This window comes from Staurois parvus, unplaced genomic scaffold (genome assembly GCF_062004578.1).
Source record: "Staurois parvus isolate SC_StPar_1 unplaced genomic scaffold, SC_StPar_1.0 ptg000931l, whole genome shotgun sequence".
Lineage (NCBI taxonomy): Eukaryota > Metazoa > Chordata > Amphibia > Anura > Ranidae > Staurois > Staurois parvus.
The window spans coordinates 1,505,784-1,524,602 of NW_028318727.1; the positions used below are offsets into that span (position 1 = coordinate 1,505,784).

General features: G+C 44.7%; 1 protein-coding gene across 2 annotated transcripts in view; it reads left to right on the plus strand.

The window, feature by feature from the left end:
• Nucleotides 1–18,819, plus strand: part of RAI1 (retinoic acid induced 1) — a 291,210-nt gene that overhangs the window by 251,617 nt on the left and 20,774 nt on the right. For both annotated transcript variants that reach the window (XM_089656730.1, XM_089656731.1), the window contains one exon: nucleotides 6,976–12,340. In XM_089656730.1, the coding sequence (XP_089512856.1) occupies nucleotides 6,992–12,340 (5,349 nt within the window). In that variant the 5' untranslated portion in view covers nucleotides 6,976–6,991. The remainder of the gene's footprint in view (nucleotides 1–6,975; nucleotides 12,341–18,819) is intronic.

The following is an 18,819-nucleotide window of genomic DNA, read 5'->3' on the forward strand; positions in this document are numbered from 1 at the left end:
AAACATACGAAATTTCTGATTTTCTAAAGAAAATTCATTCAGAATTCAACCCATATATGGCCTGAATAATTCTAGATCAGAAGTGCTCTCATCCTTTGTATAGTCTCCAGACTTCTCCAACAATGCTGGTTAATAGAGAACAGCCTCTAAAGCTGGCCATACATTAGTAGAAATCCAAACAAACATTTGTACAATTCTCAGTATGCTCAACGACTTGACAAATGTCATTCAAAAGTACTTCATAATTTAATTTTTAGAAATGTGTTCATTTGAGAAAAAATTTCCATCCTGCTTCTTCAATCTTTCTCGTCACTGCAATCAAGCATGGGACACAGGGGCACCTTCTCCATATTTGTCATCATGGTAGGTGGGCCTTAAAATAGTTGAAAACCTCAGACATGAAATATGAACAAAGCATATCCCTCTATAGTGTGTACTTTTCTCAACCAAGAGTGCTAAGTGTCATTTCTGTCTGCTGCCTCATTCCTCTGATATCTGCATGAGTTCCTTTGAGTTTTCCTGACACCAAGAGAAAAAAGGTGACAGGGGAGAGAGCTCCAGCTGATTTGACATCCTCAGCTTTGTGTTCTGTGTGTGTGTGTGTGGGGTGGGGGGGGGTACCCCCACTTTGCAAAACTCTGCTGAGGGTACCCCTACTTTGCAAAACTCTGCTGAGGGTACCCCCACTTTGCAAAACTGAGGGTAGCCCCAGTTTGCAAAACTGAGGGTCCCTCCACTGTGCAAAACTGAGGGTAGCCCCACTTTGCAAAACTCTGCCGAGGGTACCCCACTTTGCAAAACTCTGCCGAGGGTACCCCACTTTGCAAAACTCTGCTGAGGGTATCCCCACTTTGCAAAACTCTGCCGAGGGTACCCCACTTTGCAAAACTCTGCTGAGGGTATCCCCACTTTGCAAAACTCTGCTGAGGGTTGCCCCACTTTGCAAAACTCTGCTGAGCTTGAGTTTTGCAAAGTGTAATTTCAGCTCTCTGCCTCCTTTTTTCTGAGAAGATGTATAAATTCTGGATTTTGAACAGATGTAGAGAAGAGAAGACCGCAGATAAACAGGTACAACCTATGTAGGAGGATTTATTTCACTTCTGTGTAACACCTGAGGCCAGTGACTTTACTGGGTATATGTAAGAGTTTACAACCACTTTAACACCAGTTGTACATATAGTATACTGTATATGGATCTGCCAGCTGCACTGTGCTTCTTTTGAGAGTGTGCTCCCAGCACAGTGACCAAGCTGTCACTGACAGCTCGGTGGGATGAGCTTCTGATCATGTGACTGGCAGTCATAGTATTCATAAGTTTGGGAAGCCCACCTCCACCTCCCAATTTTTTTAGAGCCCCTTTAAGGTTCAATGGGAGCCAGCACCAAGTTGCTCAGTGTACATAAACCCAACAGTGAACTTTTTGGCTTCATCTGAGTCTGTTGCACATTTGTCAGTTGCATCCAATTTTAAAAGTATGTGAAAGCTGAGTGAATCTTGTGTGAATAGTGAATGTGTTGTGTGATAGTTGTACTGAAGTAGTGTCCTTAGTCCTGTTTGATTCGTTGACCTGCGGGAGTTCTGACGCCATTGCGGCATACACGGTTCGGCTCAGTGACTTAGATAATAGTAAAATTGGGATCTTCCTTTGACATCAGCGATTGCAGCATATTCTTGGCAGACTTCTCATAAAGGTGTGAGTTGGCAAGCCTGCCTATAATGTCATTTGAATATTCGATGATGTTCTTCCTTCTGCGCCTTTGTTATGTAGAGGTCATGTGTACTTTTTTTTTTCTATATTGTGGCCAAGGGACTTCATGTTGGAAAATATGTTCACATTGACCATTTGCCGCTTGGCAGATGAGGGGTTAAGCGCTAATTAAGTTCCCGCCTGCGTGATTCTCCCTCCCAGCTGGCGATATTGGAAATTTTGCGGGAGGAAGGGCTCCGAGCCTTGCCTACTACTCATTTGTATGCAGCGTCTGGCTCTACCAAAGCACCTTCTGTGAAGCTTCAGTCATAGATCATGTAATGATGCTGCTGATCTCCCCCCACCCTCCCCTCCCCAACTCCGCACAAATCACTGGGAGGGAGCCAGCTGCGTGAATACTGAAGGAAGAGGAGGAGGGAGTGGGGTCATTTCTGTCATGGCAAGCTCCAAAGGAGTACTAGGTAACCTCAACTAATGAGGGGCACAGGTGTGGATGTGACAAGCCCCTTCAGAAGTCACATAGAGGGACCGGTGCCGACTCCAGACCTGATAAGTGACTGCGGTGCAGGCCGCGCTCATGTGTATGTAGGAATATGGTCCCACCATGCTCTTTCGACTTTCATTCTTGACACTCCACAATTACATACCTGCCAGTGCTTTAGTGTTGTAGGCTATTCTGACATGGCAGCCATTCATTTGAAATCAGACGTGGTCTACCTGCTGAGCAACTCCGATTTTCATCTCACACTCTTTGCAGCTGCAACCTAGAACTTTCTGATATCCTTGATCTGTCCATACTTGTGTAGTCTTTCGGTTGAACGTTTGTACGAAATTCTGAAAGATCTTTAATCAGAGCATTCAATGATGCCATCATTTTGTTTAAAGGCCCTTAAAAAGTTCACCCAGGCCTGCTATTTGAATGAATTTCCAGATGTATTAAACACGTTTCTTTTATTGGTTATGAAATCAATGTAAGAATAATGCAAAACAAAATAAATGTATAAGTATAGTACATTTTTAGGAGTATATTTATATATATGTTCAGCAGCCAATGGAGTTTTAGTGGATATACTCCATATTGACTATATATATTAGAATCTTTCTATACATCCAGTTTTGCCTACACTATACAAGTCATTCTCAACGAGGGTTCCTCCAGATATTGCCAGAGGCTTCTTGAGTTGTGGCTGCTTGACCTTCCATTTTATGGTGTCTGTGTAGTTCCTGGACCATTACCACTTTGCAAAGCCAATAGCAATCATCATTTTAGTTGTCCATAAGGGTGGCATTCTGACCACCATTGTAGGGTTGTATTCCTACTGACCACTTATATAAGGGACATTCTTTCCACTGACCATCAATGTAAAGAGCATTCTTATCACTGACCACCAATGGAAGGAGCATTCTTCCCACTGACCACCAGTGGAAGGAGCATTCTTCCCACTGACCACCAATGGAAGGAGCATTCTTCCCACTGACCACCAATGTAAGGAGCATTCTTCCCACTGACCACCAATGGAAGGAGCATTCTTCCCACTGACCACCAGTGGAAGGAGCATTCTTCCCACTGACCACCAATGGAAGGAGCATTCTTCCCACTGACCACCAATGTAAGGAGCATTCTTCCCACTGACCATCAATGTAAAGAGCATTCTTATCACTGACCACCAATGGAATGAGTATTCTTCCCACTGACCACCAATGGAAGGAGCATTCTTCCCACTGACCATCAATGTAAAGAGCATTCTTATCACTGACCACCAATGGAAGGAGTATTCTTCCCACTGACCACCAATGGAAGGAGCATTTTTCCCACTGACCACCAGTGGAAGGAGCTTTTTTCCAACTGACCACCAGTGGAAGGAGCATTCTTCCCACTGACCACCAGTGGATGGAGCATTCTTCCCACTGGCCGCCAGTGAAAGGAGCATTCTTCCCACTGACCACCAGTGTAAGGAGCATTCTTTCCACTGATCACCATTGAATTGGTTTTAGATAGGGTTCCCCAAGACCTACAAATTATGTTAGATGGTCCTTTATAGTAAAATGCTTGAGAAGGACTGCACTATACATAAACCTTCGATTGTATTATTCTTTCTTATATTCCTATACCAATACATCGAGGGGAATTTATTAAAACTAGAGCAGACTGAATATGGAGCAGATTTACGTGGCAACCAATCAGCACAGCTGCTCCAGATTCTGTCTGCTCCACTTTTGATTAATTCCCCTAATAATTTGTGTTGACTGAGGACTACAACAACAGTTATAATAGTTTAGATAAAAAAATAAGAACATGTTTTCTCAACACCACAGTTGAAAATGATCGACAGTTTGTCCCCACACAACACTAGAAAAAGAACGAATATTTCAAAAAAGAATATTTTCAAACCTCCAAGTCAACCTACCAACACCCCTATGGAACCCTTCAAATAAATTTCAGGTTCTCAGAGAACCCCTACTGAAAGGAATTTTACCTGCAGTTCATAGTACATTAAGATCATTAAGTTTTACATTTTTAATAACAGATTAAGTAATGTGGAGCACCTAGCATATCTGACACCCAGGACAGTTAATTCTGTTACCACCACCCTACAAAGTTATTTCAGCAATATTCTTGAAATGAGCAACAGCGGCAGAAGAGAAAGGCAGATAGTAAAAACTATGGTGTCTTCTACCATTAGTGGTCAACCCTGCTGTGTGTCTTCTACATCTCAGCACAGTAGTGAGATGGAGATATTGTAAATCTCTGCTAATACATGTAATAAACAGTGCCAAGTCAGGACAGACCCCTTCAATTGCCCAGTAGATCAAAGGAGCATATGAAATCAGAACTAAGGAAGACCTCACAATGTCAATGCTTCAACAAGGCAAACATTTTCGAAAGACATGGTTCTACTGGACCCAGTTCCAATTTTCCACAGCTTACCAAGATCTCTTGGCCTCAGAATCCTCCCTGGCAGTGGAATAGGGAGCCACTTCCCCCCCCCCCCCATCATCCACAACTTCCCCCTTTGGGCAGTCACTCGATACATAATACCTAATAAGTGAAATTGTTCCTTAGTACCCTGATTCATGTATTACAATGGTTCACTTTGGCCTAGTTTACTGAAAATTGTTCTATGGTTGTTTATCATTTCTTTCCCCACCCAAGAATTAAAAAAAAAAGTGGTCAGTGTAGAAGTGACCCTTTACAGCGTTTGACCCCTTGTCTTTTGTAGGATTCTTGAAATGAACAAACAGATGAAGCCATGTTAAGTAGGGATGAACAAACTTGGAAACTTTTCTTTTCCCTAAGTTTCAGTGAAAACCAGGGGATTTCAGGGACATTTGTCTGAATCTGATTGATTGGTCAGCATTCTGATCTGTCCCAGAAGTACTGCAGAGAGTAGAATCAAGGCTTTCAAATCCCTAGACCTCTGCACCAGCTACGTGGGCACTGAAAGCTCATCACCAATTGAGCTAAGAACAGTGGTGACCTGGGGGTTGGGGAGTGTGCAGTGTTCGTTTACCTTTACATTTTTGTCTGAAAAAGTGAAATTACACTTTAAATGCAGTTCAAAATTCTGGGTAGTAAGTGATCTTAGTGGAGGCCTTTACAATCCCATGGCTGATATCCACACATTCCTAGGATAGGAAATTGTCCCACTGCATATGTGAGTGGTCAGCTAAAATGTCCGAGGTTTGCTGTGCGCCGTCAAAAAGTTCATTTCAGGTTTTGGAGTAAATAGAACTCCTATCTTGTGTCATTTACTTGCTTTGTGTAGACTTTGAGGGGGAAAAAAGAAACTGGATTTATTGAAAAGGCTTTATTACTTATGGACATATGTATTCTGTCTTATGTATTGAGCATGAAAAGAAGATAGTTGGAATATAAAATAGCAACCAACCATTTTTTGAGATGTCGTCCAAGTGGCTCTTCACTTTAATGGAGCACCAATGAAAATGATGTGAATGGGCCACACACTGGGTCTGTATGCCATTATACTGGCCAATGGATAGTATTGTTTTGGTTTATCAGGCCACTGAAAGCACAACTCCACTCTTCTACATTTATTTGTTTATTTATTTTAAGCGTTCTTAAACGTGCAGCGCCCTTTTCCTCTTCACCAGCACTGGGCAGCCCTTATGACATAGGAGGCTGTGGTGATAACTCCAGTGCCATTCTATGCATACATGTACAGCGTGTATGTGAGTGCCAGCTATCATAATAATTGCCTACCCCGGGGTTGGACCCATGATGCCCTGCACTAACAGAAAGTTGGTTTAACAAGTGGTGGATTAAGTAAAACCCCTAGCAACAATAGCTCCCCATCAATAATAGATCCCCACAGAAACAATAGACCCCCCACCCGCAACAATAGACCCCTCTCCACCAATAGATCCCATCCATGCAACAATAGCACCCCCCAGAAACAATAGACCCCCTAGAACAATACATCCCTCCCTGCAACATTAGACCCCTCAGCACCAATAGATTCCATCCCTGCTACAATAGATCCCCCCTAGAATAGGAGATCCCTCCCTTCAAAAGACACCTCCCACTAAAAAATACCCCCTAGCAACAAATGACCCAATAGCAACATTATATCCCCAACTGTGATAATAGATCCCCCAGCAGCCTGCATCAGTAGACCCTCCAGCATCCCTTGCCATTACATATATGCAGTGCTGGAGGTGCTGGAAGTAAAAAAAGAAAGAAAAGCCCTGATTAGCTGTAATGGTATTTTTCTCTAGTTACTGCTACATAAATGATTGTATGGTGCTTTAAAAACACAGAAAGTGAAGCAGTGTTACTGAGGTATCATAGTTACTTGAGAAAAAGAGGACACTGGAGCACGTTTCCAGCCAGGAACGAAAAATGTGTTATTATAGGAACCAATCACATTAGTTCTCCTGTAGTATACTGGGCGAATGAAAGCGGGGATCCAGTTGCCATGGGCAGCACAGACACATCCTCCTTCTGACCTTTTGAAAATAGGGACCACAGTCTAATACCTTGTGTGCGTGGTGAGCATGAGATGACAGAATCCAATTTCATGAGAACATTTCAAACGGACTTTATACTTGACTGGTCACATAGTAATCCTCTTCAGTCACTGTTGTTTCCAAATCCCAATTTGAGTGATTTGTTGAGATTTACAGTTCAGTTCCTTCCGTTGAGTCTGTAAGAATGTGCAGTCAAGGGGTAGTGGGGTAAGAACTGTAGCATATGAAAAACATTGCCTCTAAATCTACTGATATATTCTGTTTTTTTTCTCCTACAGATAACAAGACCGAGTCATGCAGTCTTTTCGGGAAAGGTGTGGTTTCCACGGCAACCAGCAGAACTACCAACCATCTTCACAGGATTCCTCACGCCTGGAAAATTACAGGCATCAAAGTCAGCCTGGGCTCAATTGCGTGCGTCAGCGACAGATGACCAAAGGCTACTATGCCCAGACGTCCTACCAAGGCTATGAGAATAACTCTGGGGAGAAATACCCCCGGGGTGACAAGCACATAAATGTCCAGCAGCTGCAGGGCCGGGTCTCTTTTGCCAGTTTTCCTGAAGCCAATGTGTACCCTGGACAGTATTCCAGTGAAGAAGGTCTGCAGAACTGGGGGCAGACTCAGGCTCTGACTGGAGCAAAATATGAGGAAAATGTAATAAAGAAGTCTCCTGGAGAAGGAAGGGGATACCAGGACCCTTCTGGACAAATGTCATTCCGTTCGCACTCTCTGCAGCACCCACAGCAGCCCAGTCTTAACTATCCTAAGCTACCCAGGCAAAAAGTCCAAACTGACGTCCCATCTTCCCCTCACCCCTTCTCTCAATCTGCCCATTTTAATCAGAATTTTCCAACTTCTACCTACTCCTCTGTGCCAGCAGGCAGCCCCGTTTCTCATTCCTTCAAGAGTTGCACTGCCCCATCTAACCCTCCACATGAGCATGCCATCGCTGCTGCTGCTGCTGCTGCTGCTGCAGCAGCTGGCCAAAGGGTGCAAGCCATGCATGGTTACCAGGCATCTAGAATGGGTTCCTTTGAACAATCACAACGACATCACACGCAGGAATCTTTGCACTACCAGACCATGGCCAAATACCATGGGCAACATTATAGCCAACAAGGCCAAGCATACTGCCAGCCTGAGGCCCCCAATAGGACCCCAGAACAGTATTACCAACCGTTTAGTCCCAGCGCCAGCCATTCCCCGGCCCGATCAGTGGGCAGATCCCCGTCTTACAGTTCTACGCCATCTCCTCTCATGACAAACCTTGAAAACTTCCAATACAACCAGCAACAGCAGCAGCATAATCCTAATACATTTCCTATGGGTATTTCTGATCATAGTCACTACATGCCTCTTCTTAATCCCTCTCCCACAGGTACTTCAAGCCCAGAGTCACAAACTAAAAGTCTACAAAATGACAAAATCCCAGAGACTTTGCTCTCTGACCTCAGTCTGCAAAGCCTTACAGCGCTCACTTCCCAAGTGGAGAACATCTCTAGTACTGTTCAACAGTTACTTCTGTCCAAGTCTGGGATTCCTCAAAAGAAGGGTATTAAGACTTCTCCCAGGACCCCAGAGTCAATGAAAACGCAACATTGTAGCTCTGAAAGCAGTGCATACTCTTCTGAACCAATGGGTACGCCTCTGTCTGAAACATTAGGAACTCCACAGTCTGTACATGCTGAAATGCAAGATACTGACTACCTTAGTGGCTCTGAAGACCAGCTAGAGAGAAACTACATGTACTGTGGTCCTGGACGAAGCCCTGGGAGGGCCAACAGTATCAAAATGAAACCCGAGTCTATCTCTACTTGTTCTGTGACTTCACCTGATAATATGTCTACAAAATCTGATGATTCATTTCAAAGCATCCATACTAGCCTTCCTCTGGAGACATTTGCTAAGTTAGTGAGTAGCGAAAGGGAGTGTCCCCATTTACTGGTTAATGCACTGTCTCAAGAGGAGTTGTCTACAGAGATCATTGCTCTTCAAGATGCTATTGATAATGAGAAAGCAGAAAAGGCCTGGGCTGATTCCCCAGAACTGAACAGTTCACCTAAATCTCCATTTAACCTGGAAAATCACAGATGTGTAGAATCTGTTGTTAAGAACACGTGGTCAGATCAAGGGGCTCCACAAGTAATTCCAGATGCTATAAAGAAAGTTACACCAGATAAAACTCAGATGAAGAACAACAGTGAGTTCAGTGAACTTCCAATAGTGCAAACAAAACTTGTGGACACCACTGAAAAATCTGTTAGTCTGAATATAGAAAAAAACATTGAGAATGCAACATCTAGCTCAAGCTATACAATTTACTCAAGTACATTGGCTAACACAGGCTCAAAGAGTTCAGATCCCTTTGAGTGGCCAGATAAGAACATGTCAGAGTCTTGTCTCAGGTGGAAAGAAATTGAGTTGACTCTTCATTCAGATCTGCAGAAGGGTTTGTTTCAAAACAAGGAGAATAAAGTTGATAGCCAGCTGGATGTTCCCGATGTGGAAACACCTCTGGAAAATGACTCCGGAGAAGAGTTTAACAAGGAGGGGGCAGAAGAATTGACCTACACAGAAGACAGCAAAACTGACAATGAGAAGTGGTTGGAGGATACCAGAGATTGTTACACCGAAGATGAATTTCAAGACATCCCTGACCTACCATCCCAAAAAGAATCCAACTTAGAGCCAGAAGACTATTCCTCTTTATGTGACTTTTCAGAAAGAAAGTCTCTTATAGATGATGAATCCCTCCCAAAGCAGGTGAGGGATTCAGAAGCATTATCTTCAATCAATACACCAGAATCTATAGAAAACCCAAGCACTGAGGAGAAAGATAATTCAGTTCAATGTGCACAGCTGTCAGACAGCTCAATCATGTTACTTGGTCCAGCTGTTGAGACTGAGTCCAAAGTAAACAGCTGGTTTGAGTCTACATTGTCACATATCAAAGCAGTAGATGACACAAAGGAGAACAACGAAGAGAGCAAAGAGATTGTGAAAGACTGTAATGGAAGTCAGTTGGTAATAGAAGCTAAAAAAGAAGTCGTCTCAACCCTGCCAGAGGAAGGAGAAACTGTTGACCAACAAGCAACAAATGAACAGCCAGCAATCTTGGAACCACCTGTGAAGAAATCTCAACGTGGTCGAAGGTGCAAAGCAGCAGAAGCAAAAGTAACACAAATGTCTGCACAGAACACATCGGAAAGTAGCAACAAAGCTGGGAACCAAGATGAGTTCATGCAAACACAAAATCTAAATGCCACAACAGCAATTCAAGTTGAGAAGACTCCTGTAACAGAATCTACACCAGCAAGGATGTGCACTCGTTCTTCCACTGCCAGAGTGGAACCACAAGAATGTGGCACAGGGGTAACCTTGAAGGCACCACACCCTGAAAAACTGAGTAAAAGAGGAGCATTCCGTGAGAAAGAGAGGGTCCCTTTTAAAGCTGGAAAGAGGGGTGGAAAAAATGGTGGGAAAATAATGTCGACACTCACTGACCAGGAAACAATAGCAGTACAAAATAAACAGTCTTCTGTTCTTAGTGCTGGTCCAAAATCCAAAAAAATCAGCATCCTAAAGGATGAACAGTCTATGATTTTAAGGTCTCGTAGCAAGAAGCAGGAGTTATTTCCAGCCAAAAGAAGAAGAGGGAAAAGAGGAATGAATTTTGTGCTTAAGAAACGTACATCTTTAAAGAAGATCATTACAAACAACTGTACGGCAGCTGACACTTTTCCAATTATGCCAAAAATAAGAAAAAGGATGAAACTTGCAACCTCCAACATTGGAACAAATGTAAAAAACTCAGAACGGCCTTTGCATTCTCTGAAGAGGAAATCAAGCTTTATTTCACCTGTCCCAGCCAAAAAGAAAAACTTGATTGTACGCAGCAAAAAGACAAAGGAACAAAAGTCAGAGAACCCTCCCAATTTATTCAAAAAAATTAAGCCTGTCAAAAAGGAAAAAGTCAAGTTAAAGCTTGCTTCCAAGAAGGCTTGTAAAGTCATCCTAAGTTCGCCTTCCATAAGAATGGCACCTGAAGTTTGCTTAAAAGTGACTTCACGGTCGCCTTATCATGGAGCTATAAAAACAAAGGTTTTGCCACCTAGAAAAGGCAGAGGACTTAAACTGGAGGCAATAGTGCAAAAGATTACATCACCAAATCAGAAGAAACAAGGCACTCCTGTAGGAGAGACTGTTAATGCTGGAGCAGCTGGTAACAATACCTTAGTCGTTCCTTCTCAAGGCAAGGAGCTGAGAGATAATAGTTTCGTAATAGCAGATTCTGAAGCCAAGTTGTTGACTCAGGACATGGTACAAATTCAATCCCCAAAGTCAGAGGCTGAAATGCACGCTGTTAGCTGCCGAGGTGGCAATAGGTCCTTCAAAGGTAAATCTTACCACAAGAAAAAAGTGACTTCAAATTCTCTCCATGGACAATTTGCCACACAACCAGTGGCAAAGCTAGAGGGTAACTGCAGTTCAAAAAAACTTAATGCAGTTCCTAAAAAAAAACTCAGGAGAGGTAGGTCAAAAAGTTCTCAGAGCACTTCCAAAATGGCTGGCAAAACCCTACTAGCGGCTGCTCCTTCTGTTCTTTTGACTTCAAAAGACAAATCCTTGTCAGAAAGCACTTTGCTAGCCAATAAATATCGGCCCAATGAGTGCAAAATGTTGGAGGAGGGCTCCGCTATTCCTGAGGCGGATGAAGAGATCTTGACACAAACCAGGGCCAGAAAAAAAACAAAGCATCCAACTTTTAATGGCTACAACAAGAGACAACGCAAGTGCTCTTCTCAAAACAAGTCAACTAGTCAACCACCTGGGAGCAAGAGAAGAGGAAAGAGGCATAATATACCTCCCGTAACGCCTAAAGAACCAGAAATCAAGCTGAAGTATGTATCAGCTAAACCGGTGAGGGCAGAAAATAGAGTCCGCCTCTTCACACCGTTCATTAAGGTGGAGAAAAAAAATACATTCACCACCATCTGCACTGTAATAAATACTGCAGGGGAAGAGACGCGATTACTGAAGGAGAGAAGTGCTGCTCACTCAGCATCTCAATCCGTCGCATTTGCCAACCAAGGCAGCCTGCCTTTTTCCTCCCGGATGCAGCTGGGACCTTTAGTGTGCAAATCAGTCAGCTCTGGCTGTCTCCTTTGCTGCTTGTGCCGTTGCCCAGCCAATTATAAAGACTTGGGTGACCTGTGTGGGCCTTACTATCCTATGGACTGTTTGCCTAACAAGAAATCCAGGCTGAAGGATAAACCGAAAACAGAGGACGCAGACAAACCTTCCAAGGCCATAGATTCCCTCTGTGCAGGAGGTGGCGGGAGGCCGTCTTGTACAGACGGTGGAGCCACTGAAGTCAAACAGAATACACTACGATCTAGTGCTCGTGGAATGCTCAGGAAGTTGCCCAGCTGTTACTGCTGCAACAAAAAGTTGGAGGTGACAGAGACTGAGAAACCCAGGAAACATCAGTGTGGCAAAATGGCCGAGGCAAACTCAGCAGAACCAGAAACGCAGGAGCACTGGGTGCATGAAGCCTGTGCAGTTTGGACCAGCGGCGTTTACCTGGTAGCAGGGAAACTGTATGGCATCCATGAAGCCATTCAGATGGCAGCTTCAGGGGTGAGTGATTATATTTTTCATGTGTTCAATAATATAAAATAACATGTTAAGGCTGGACTCCAGGCAAATATATAAAAAAAACCCTGTGAAAGCAGTTGCACTATATTGCAAAAAGTTGTGGACACCTGACCATCACACCTGTAGGGGCTTGTTGGACTTACCATTCAGAAATTATGGGTATTGCTAAGGAGCCACCCCCTCTGCTACAGCAGCCATCACTTTTTGGGAAGGCTGTCCACAAGGTTTAAGAGTGTGATTGTAGCAGACTAGGCCCATTCAGCTAAAGCAGGGGTATTGAATTAAAATTCACCAAGGTCCGGGCACTAAAATTTGCATGCATCAGAGGTCCAAATCTCATGTAGGCCCCTGTGGTGCATTTTCGTGCATGCCAAACCAGTTGTTGCTGCGGTTTCGATTTTGAAAAAAAAATGTCTGGGACTTCTTTAGGTTTCTAGCAGGTAGTGCTGACCTACCCACAACGTGTGCACCAAATACACATGTACAGATATGAACCTATTCATCAGTGTCCTCAATCCCCACTGCACATCACAGTCCCCTCCTCATTCACAGCAAGATCCCTCTTGATGAGTGTTCTCAGCTCCCCCTTTACATCACCCCCTCTACCCCTTTCACAGTAGTGTTCTCACACTTCCTTGACATCACCCCCCCCCCCAATAGTACTGTTCTCTGCCCCCTTCACTGAATAGTACTCTGTTCCTTTTTACATCATCCCCCCACATTACTGTCCCCAGATCTCCCCCATGTTACTGTCTTCAGCCCCCACATTACTGTACTCAGCCCCTCCCACTTTAAGGTCCTCAGCCCCCACACACCACAGTCCTTAGCCCCCCACATTACTGTCCTCAGCCACCCCACATTCAGTCCTCGACCCCCTCTTCACACTAATGTCCTTAGCCCCTTTAACTTCGCAGCCCCCCGCACTGTCCTACCTTACTAGGAATGCCCTTCATCTTAGCAGCCAATCACCTGCTTGTCCACCTTGGGCAGCTCCCACCCTCCATTCAGGACTGTCCTGCCTACCTTACTAGGAATGCCCTTCATCCTTGCAGCCAATCACCTGCTTGTTAACCTCAGGCAGCTCTCGCCCTCCATCCAAGACTGTCCTGCCTCCCACTGTCAGCTCTGTGAGCATGACCGTGAGACACCTGGGGGAAGAAAAGACTCTTAAATGGCAGAATTGCATGGGTTTGGGTGGGACAGTGACTCGGTCTGCATTCGGACCCCGGTCTGCCATTTAGTGAGGCCTGAGCTAAAGGAATATTTGTAGGTCAGGTACTGATGTTGAATGAGAACCTCACAATGGCTCCAATTCATCCCAAAGGTATTCAGTAGGGTTGAGGTCAGGGCTGATTACAGGACACTTACCTTCCTCCACAAAAAACTCATTAAACCATATCTTTATGGAACTGGCTTTGTACACAGAGGCGCTGTCATGCTGGGCCTTCACCAAACTGTTACCGCATTGTATGAAGGACTTAAAGTGGTTCTAAAGGCTGGAGTTTTTTAAGCTTCATGCATTCTATTAGCCATTGGCTCCTGCTGCTGTCAATCACAGCCAGTGAAGAGGGAGCTGGGGGTGGGATTGACTCTGTGTCCCATAGGCATACAGAGGCGGCTCGGGAGAAAACACTCATGAATGCCCCCAGGGCAAGCAGCTTGCTTTGGGGGCACTTGGCAAGGAGGGGAGGCCAGAAGTGCCAGCAGGGAACCCAAGAAGAGGAGGATTGGGGCTGCTCTGTGCAAAACCATTACACAGAGCAGGTACGTATAACATGTTTATTATTTTAGAGAAAAAAAAAACAACAAGCCTTTGTAATTAGTTTAATTGTTTTAGGCTGGGTTCACATACATGCAGTGCGGTATATCGCATATGATTCGCACAGGAACCGCACTGCATTCCTGTGCAAACCACATGCGATTTGTGTGCGGTGTGATTGGAGCCATACATACCGCACCTGCACCAAAAAGGTGCAGAACCCTTTTTTGGGTCCGCACTAGAATTGGATCGCACGGGTATTCTCACCTGTGTGATCTGATTCTGCACATCACACCGCGTTTTGCGGATCGATTTTGGGGAGTTGTTAAGTTAACATACACACCCGCAGCGGTTCGCATGAACGGGGTGCGATTCTGATGAGGTGTGGAATTCGCATAGAAAATGCTGTGAATTCCGCACCGCATCAGTGTGAACCCAGTCTCAAATATTCTGCATTAACAGTACCCATCAGTGGAAACACCTACATTGAGAAATTCGAAGGGGGGAGTCCACTTACTTTTAAATACAGCTAGTTTAAATACTTACAATTGACTTAAATTTGATTGTATCCTCTTGCAATCCCTTGTGCAGTAGACTGGGAGAGGGATGAACGGTGCTTGGGGTCAATTGCATTTACATGCAGGGGCATATTCACCACAAGGCAAACAAGGCATTTGCCTAAGGCGGCATTTTTTAGGGGGCATCACTGCCCCCTGGAAGAAGGGACCTATGCGGCATGGGGACCAGGTGGGAACCGAGAGAGAGGCTGCGGGCTGCTTAATGGTGTATGCAGAGCCTGACTGTTATTCCCGGGGATGTCCAGAGCTGTGAAGGTGACTATCTTTGTTGGTGTGAGGCTCTCCCCCTGCGGGGAGGAGGGGGGGCGTCCGATTTTTGTGTTGCCTAGGGAAGCACAAAACCTAAATACACCGCTGTTTACATAAGCAAACAAATAACATGAGGAGAGAGCAGAGAGATGACCTCATCAGTCTTTTGCTTCTTCGCTGTCCAACCACATACAGGGAGAGGAGAGCCAACCAGGTTGTGTTACTTAACTGCAACTGAGAATCTTTAGGTCAACAGGCTTGCTGTACTGTGCGGCAGAGCTGTTTAAATCTCAGGACTGAATGGAGAAAAATACCAATTGGTTGGCATTATGTACATATTTCAACTGGGTATTTATCTGTTTGCCTTTTAAAAAAGTCCCCGAGACTTTCCAAAAACACTGCAGCTCAAAAAAGCATCGATGTGAACATGTTCCATAGGAAACCAAGTTTAATGGACTGTAGTGCGTTTGTGCAAAAAGCAATAAAAAACGCATTGGCGTGACCGGAGCCTTGGTAAATGTGGGAAAGCTCAGCTGACTTCCATCATCCAAATGCTGTTTTTTATTATTTTTTTATTTGATTGGGTATTCTTTTGTAAAGTGAAGCTTCACAGCAATTACTATGCTCTGGAGCAAATGCACTTGCAAAGTGCACAGTTTATTTGCCTTTATTTATTATTTATTTATTTCAGGTACTTATATAGCGCCGTGAATTTACGCAGCGCTTTACAGATATATTGTACATTCACATCAGTCCCTAACCCTCAAGGGGTGTACAATCTAAGGTCCCTAACCCTCAAGGGGCGTACAATCTAAGGTCCCTAACTCACATTCATACATACACATACTAGGGACAATTTAGACAGGAGCCAATTAAACTACCAGCATGTCTTTGGAGTGTGGGAGGAAACCGGAGTACCCGGAGGAAACTCACGCAGTCACAGGGAGAACATGCAAACTCCAGGGAGGTGGTGCCATGGTTGGGATTCGAACCAACGACCCCTAGTACTGCCAGGCGGAAGTGCTAACCATTTAACCACTGTGCTGCCCCATTCACATCACACTAAACAGCGGTGTCCAATCCACATTGAGCCTGTTGAAAGTCCAGGGTTCCATTTTTTTGGACTTCTATGGAATGTGGATCGGACACCGCTGTTTAGTGTGATGTGCCTTTGACCTGTTTGACCCTTTGACCTGAGCCTGCTCAAAGTCTGAGGAAGAGGTTGAGACCTTGAAACGCGTTAGCCTGTTGGAAGTCCAGGGTTCCATTTTTTCTGGACTTGTATGCTATGTGGATCGGACACTGCTGTTTAGTGTGATGTGCCTTTGACCTGTTTGATCCTTTGACCTGAGCCTGCTCAAAGTCTGAGGAGAGGTTGAGACCTTGAAACGCGTTAGCCTGTTGGAAGTCCAGGGTTCCATTTTTTTTGGACTTCTATGGAATGTGGATTGGACACCGCTGTTTAGTGTGATGTGCCTTTGACCTGTTTGACCCTTTGACCTGAGCCTGCTCAAAGTCTTAGGAAGAGGTTGAGACATTGAAACGTGTTAGCCTTTTGGAAGTCCAGGGTTCCATTTTTTTGGGACTTGTATGCAATGTGATTTGGACACTGCTGTTTAGTGTGATGTGCCTTTGACCTGTTTGACCTTTTTACCTGAACCTGCTCAAAGTCTTAGGAAGAGGTTGAGACCTTGAAACGCGTTAGCCTGTTGGAAGTCCAGGGTTCCATTTTTTTGGACTTGTATGCAATGTGGATTGGACACCGCTGTTTAGTGTGATGTGCCTTTGACCTGTTTGACCCTTTGACCTGAACCTGCTCAAAGTCTTAAGAAGAGGTTGAGACCTTGAAACGCGTTAGCCTGTTGGAAGTCCAGGGTTCCATTTTTTTTTGGACTTCTATGGAATGTGGATCGGACACCGCTGTTTAGTGTGATGTGCCTTTGACCTGTTTGACCCTTTGACCTTAGCCTGCTCAAAGTCTGAGGAGAGGTTGAGACCTTGAAACGCGTTAGCCTGTTGGAAGTCCAGGGTTCCATTTTTTTTGGACTTCTATGGAATGTGGATCGGACACTGCTGTTTAGTGTGATGGGCCTTTGACCTGTTTGCCTATTGTGAGTACGATACTTACTTTTTATGCTTCCAATACAGTTTTTACGATAATGCACTAGGCCGGTGCGCCCTCTGTTTGTTTTTCTTTGTATCCAGTGACATTGGACTACTCCGGTCCATTGAGGGCAGCAAGGAGTGCATTTTCCAGGATATCTGTGATGTTACCATAACCCTAGCCGAGTCCATCCCGAAGCGCAGCAGCATGGAGTTTGCTGTGTTATCTTAGCACCCGTGTCCCTAGGAAGTCAAGGGGAACTTCAGACCAAATCAACCCTAAAAAAATGTTTCTAGCCCTCTAAACTTTAATATTCACCCAGAAAGGTTTATAAAAACACCAATATTTTATATTATTTGGCATGTAATGAGGTGAACGGCACACCCAACCGGTATAAGTAATCGTTTTATTTCTGGTCACCAGGCAACAACTGACATAACAAGGGACTTGTGTATCTCTGTGCTCCTTATTTCACGTTCTTCAATTACGTAATCAGCGCATAAAACAGAATGACGTATACAGCTAAAATTTATAATGTGAAAAATAAATTTTAAAAAACATAGTTGGGGTAGAACACGTCAAGAGACGTTGCTATGCGATTCATTTTTTTGGTGAATGACTTGTGCTGACAGGAGGGGGGTGGGGGAGTAGGTGCACTATTATATTCCGCCACCTACTGGCAGAAACTGGTTACTGAAAGCTATAGGTTTTTTTTTTCAGTTGGCTTAAAGCTGAACTCCAGGCCAAAAAAAATGTATTTAACTATATTCCTCAATAACTACAAAAGGATATATAGTAAATCCACTTTGGGTGCACTGATTGCCCCCAAACTCAGTTATTACCTTGTGGAAGTAGCAGCGACATCATCACTGTGCTTTATATAGCCTGTGAAGATAGCACAGTTGTAGGAAGGGTCCAGCAGGCTCCACCCACTACAGAAAACTGCAGGAGGGGGTGGCGACAAGACCGGCCACCCTACACAAGGAGAGAGAGCAGCAGGGACTGGTCTTTATTACAGGAAGTATAGTCTCAGGATGGATCACTTGACAGGTCTGGGGGAAATATCCACTCTCCAACTGCATAGCGTTGTTATACGGCGGCGGAGTACGTGATCCAATATTTCTGGGTAGGGGGCACATGCGCGTGCTGCCGGCGACCCGGCTGTGCTGTGATTAGACACAGCACAAGCCGATCAGCGGGTGCCAGCCAATTGATGATCACCGGAACCCGCTGATCGGTGAGGAGAGCTTACGAATGCAAACAAGGCAGGTCTCTGTCCTGTCCAGGGGCGAACTGACCATTTGGAAACTCAGGGCACTGCTCGAGGGCCCGGGGTCAGTAGCGGGCCCCATGAGATGCCCCTGGTACCTTTTTCATAGGCTTTTTTGAGTTTGGGCAAGGACACAGGGGCCCCATGATCCCCTATTGCCCGGGGGCCCCAAGAGTTGTCAGTCCACCCCTGGTCCTGTCAGCAGCGATGTGCTGGATTTTGTTTTCCTGCAAAGCAGGGAATAAAATCCAGCACATCCTTTAGTAAAAGCACCTGAAACTTCACACAAAAACACATTTAAGCCCTTGATCACCCTAGATGTTTAACCCCTTCCCAGACAGTGTCATTCATACAGTGTCAGTGCACATTTTTAGTGCTGATCATTGTATTAGTGTCATTGGTTCCCACAAAGTGTCAGTGTCAGATTGTGTGCCGCAATCCCGCTATAGGTCGCTGAACGCTGCCATTGCTAGTTTAACGAAAAAGAAATCCAGTATATGT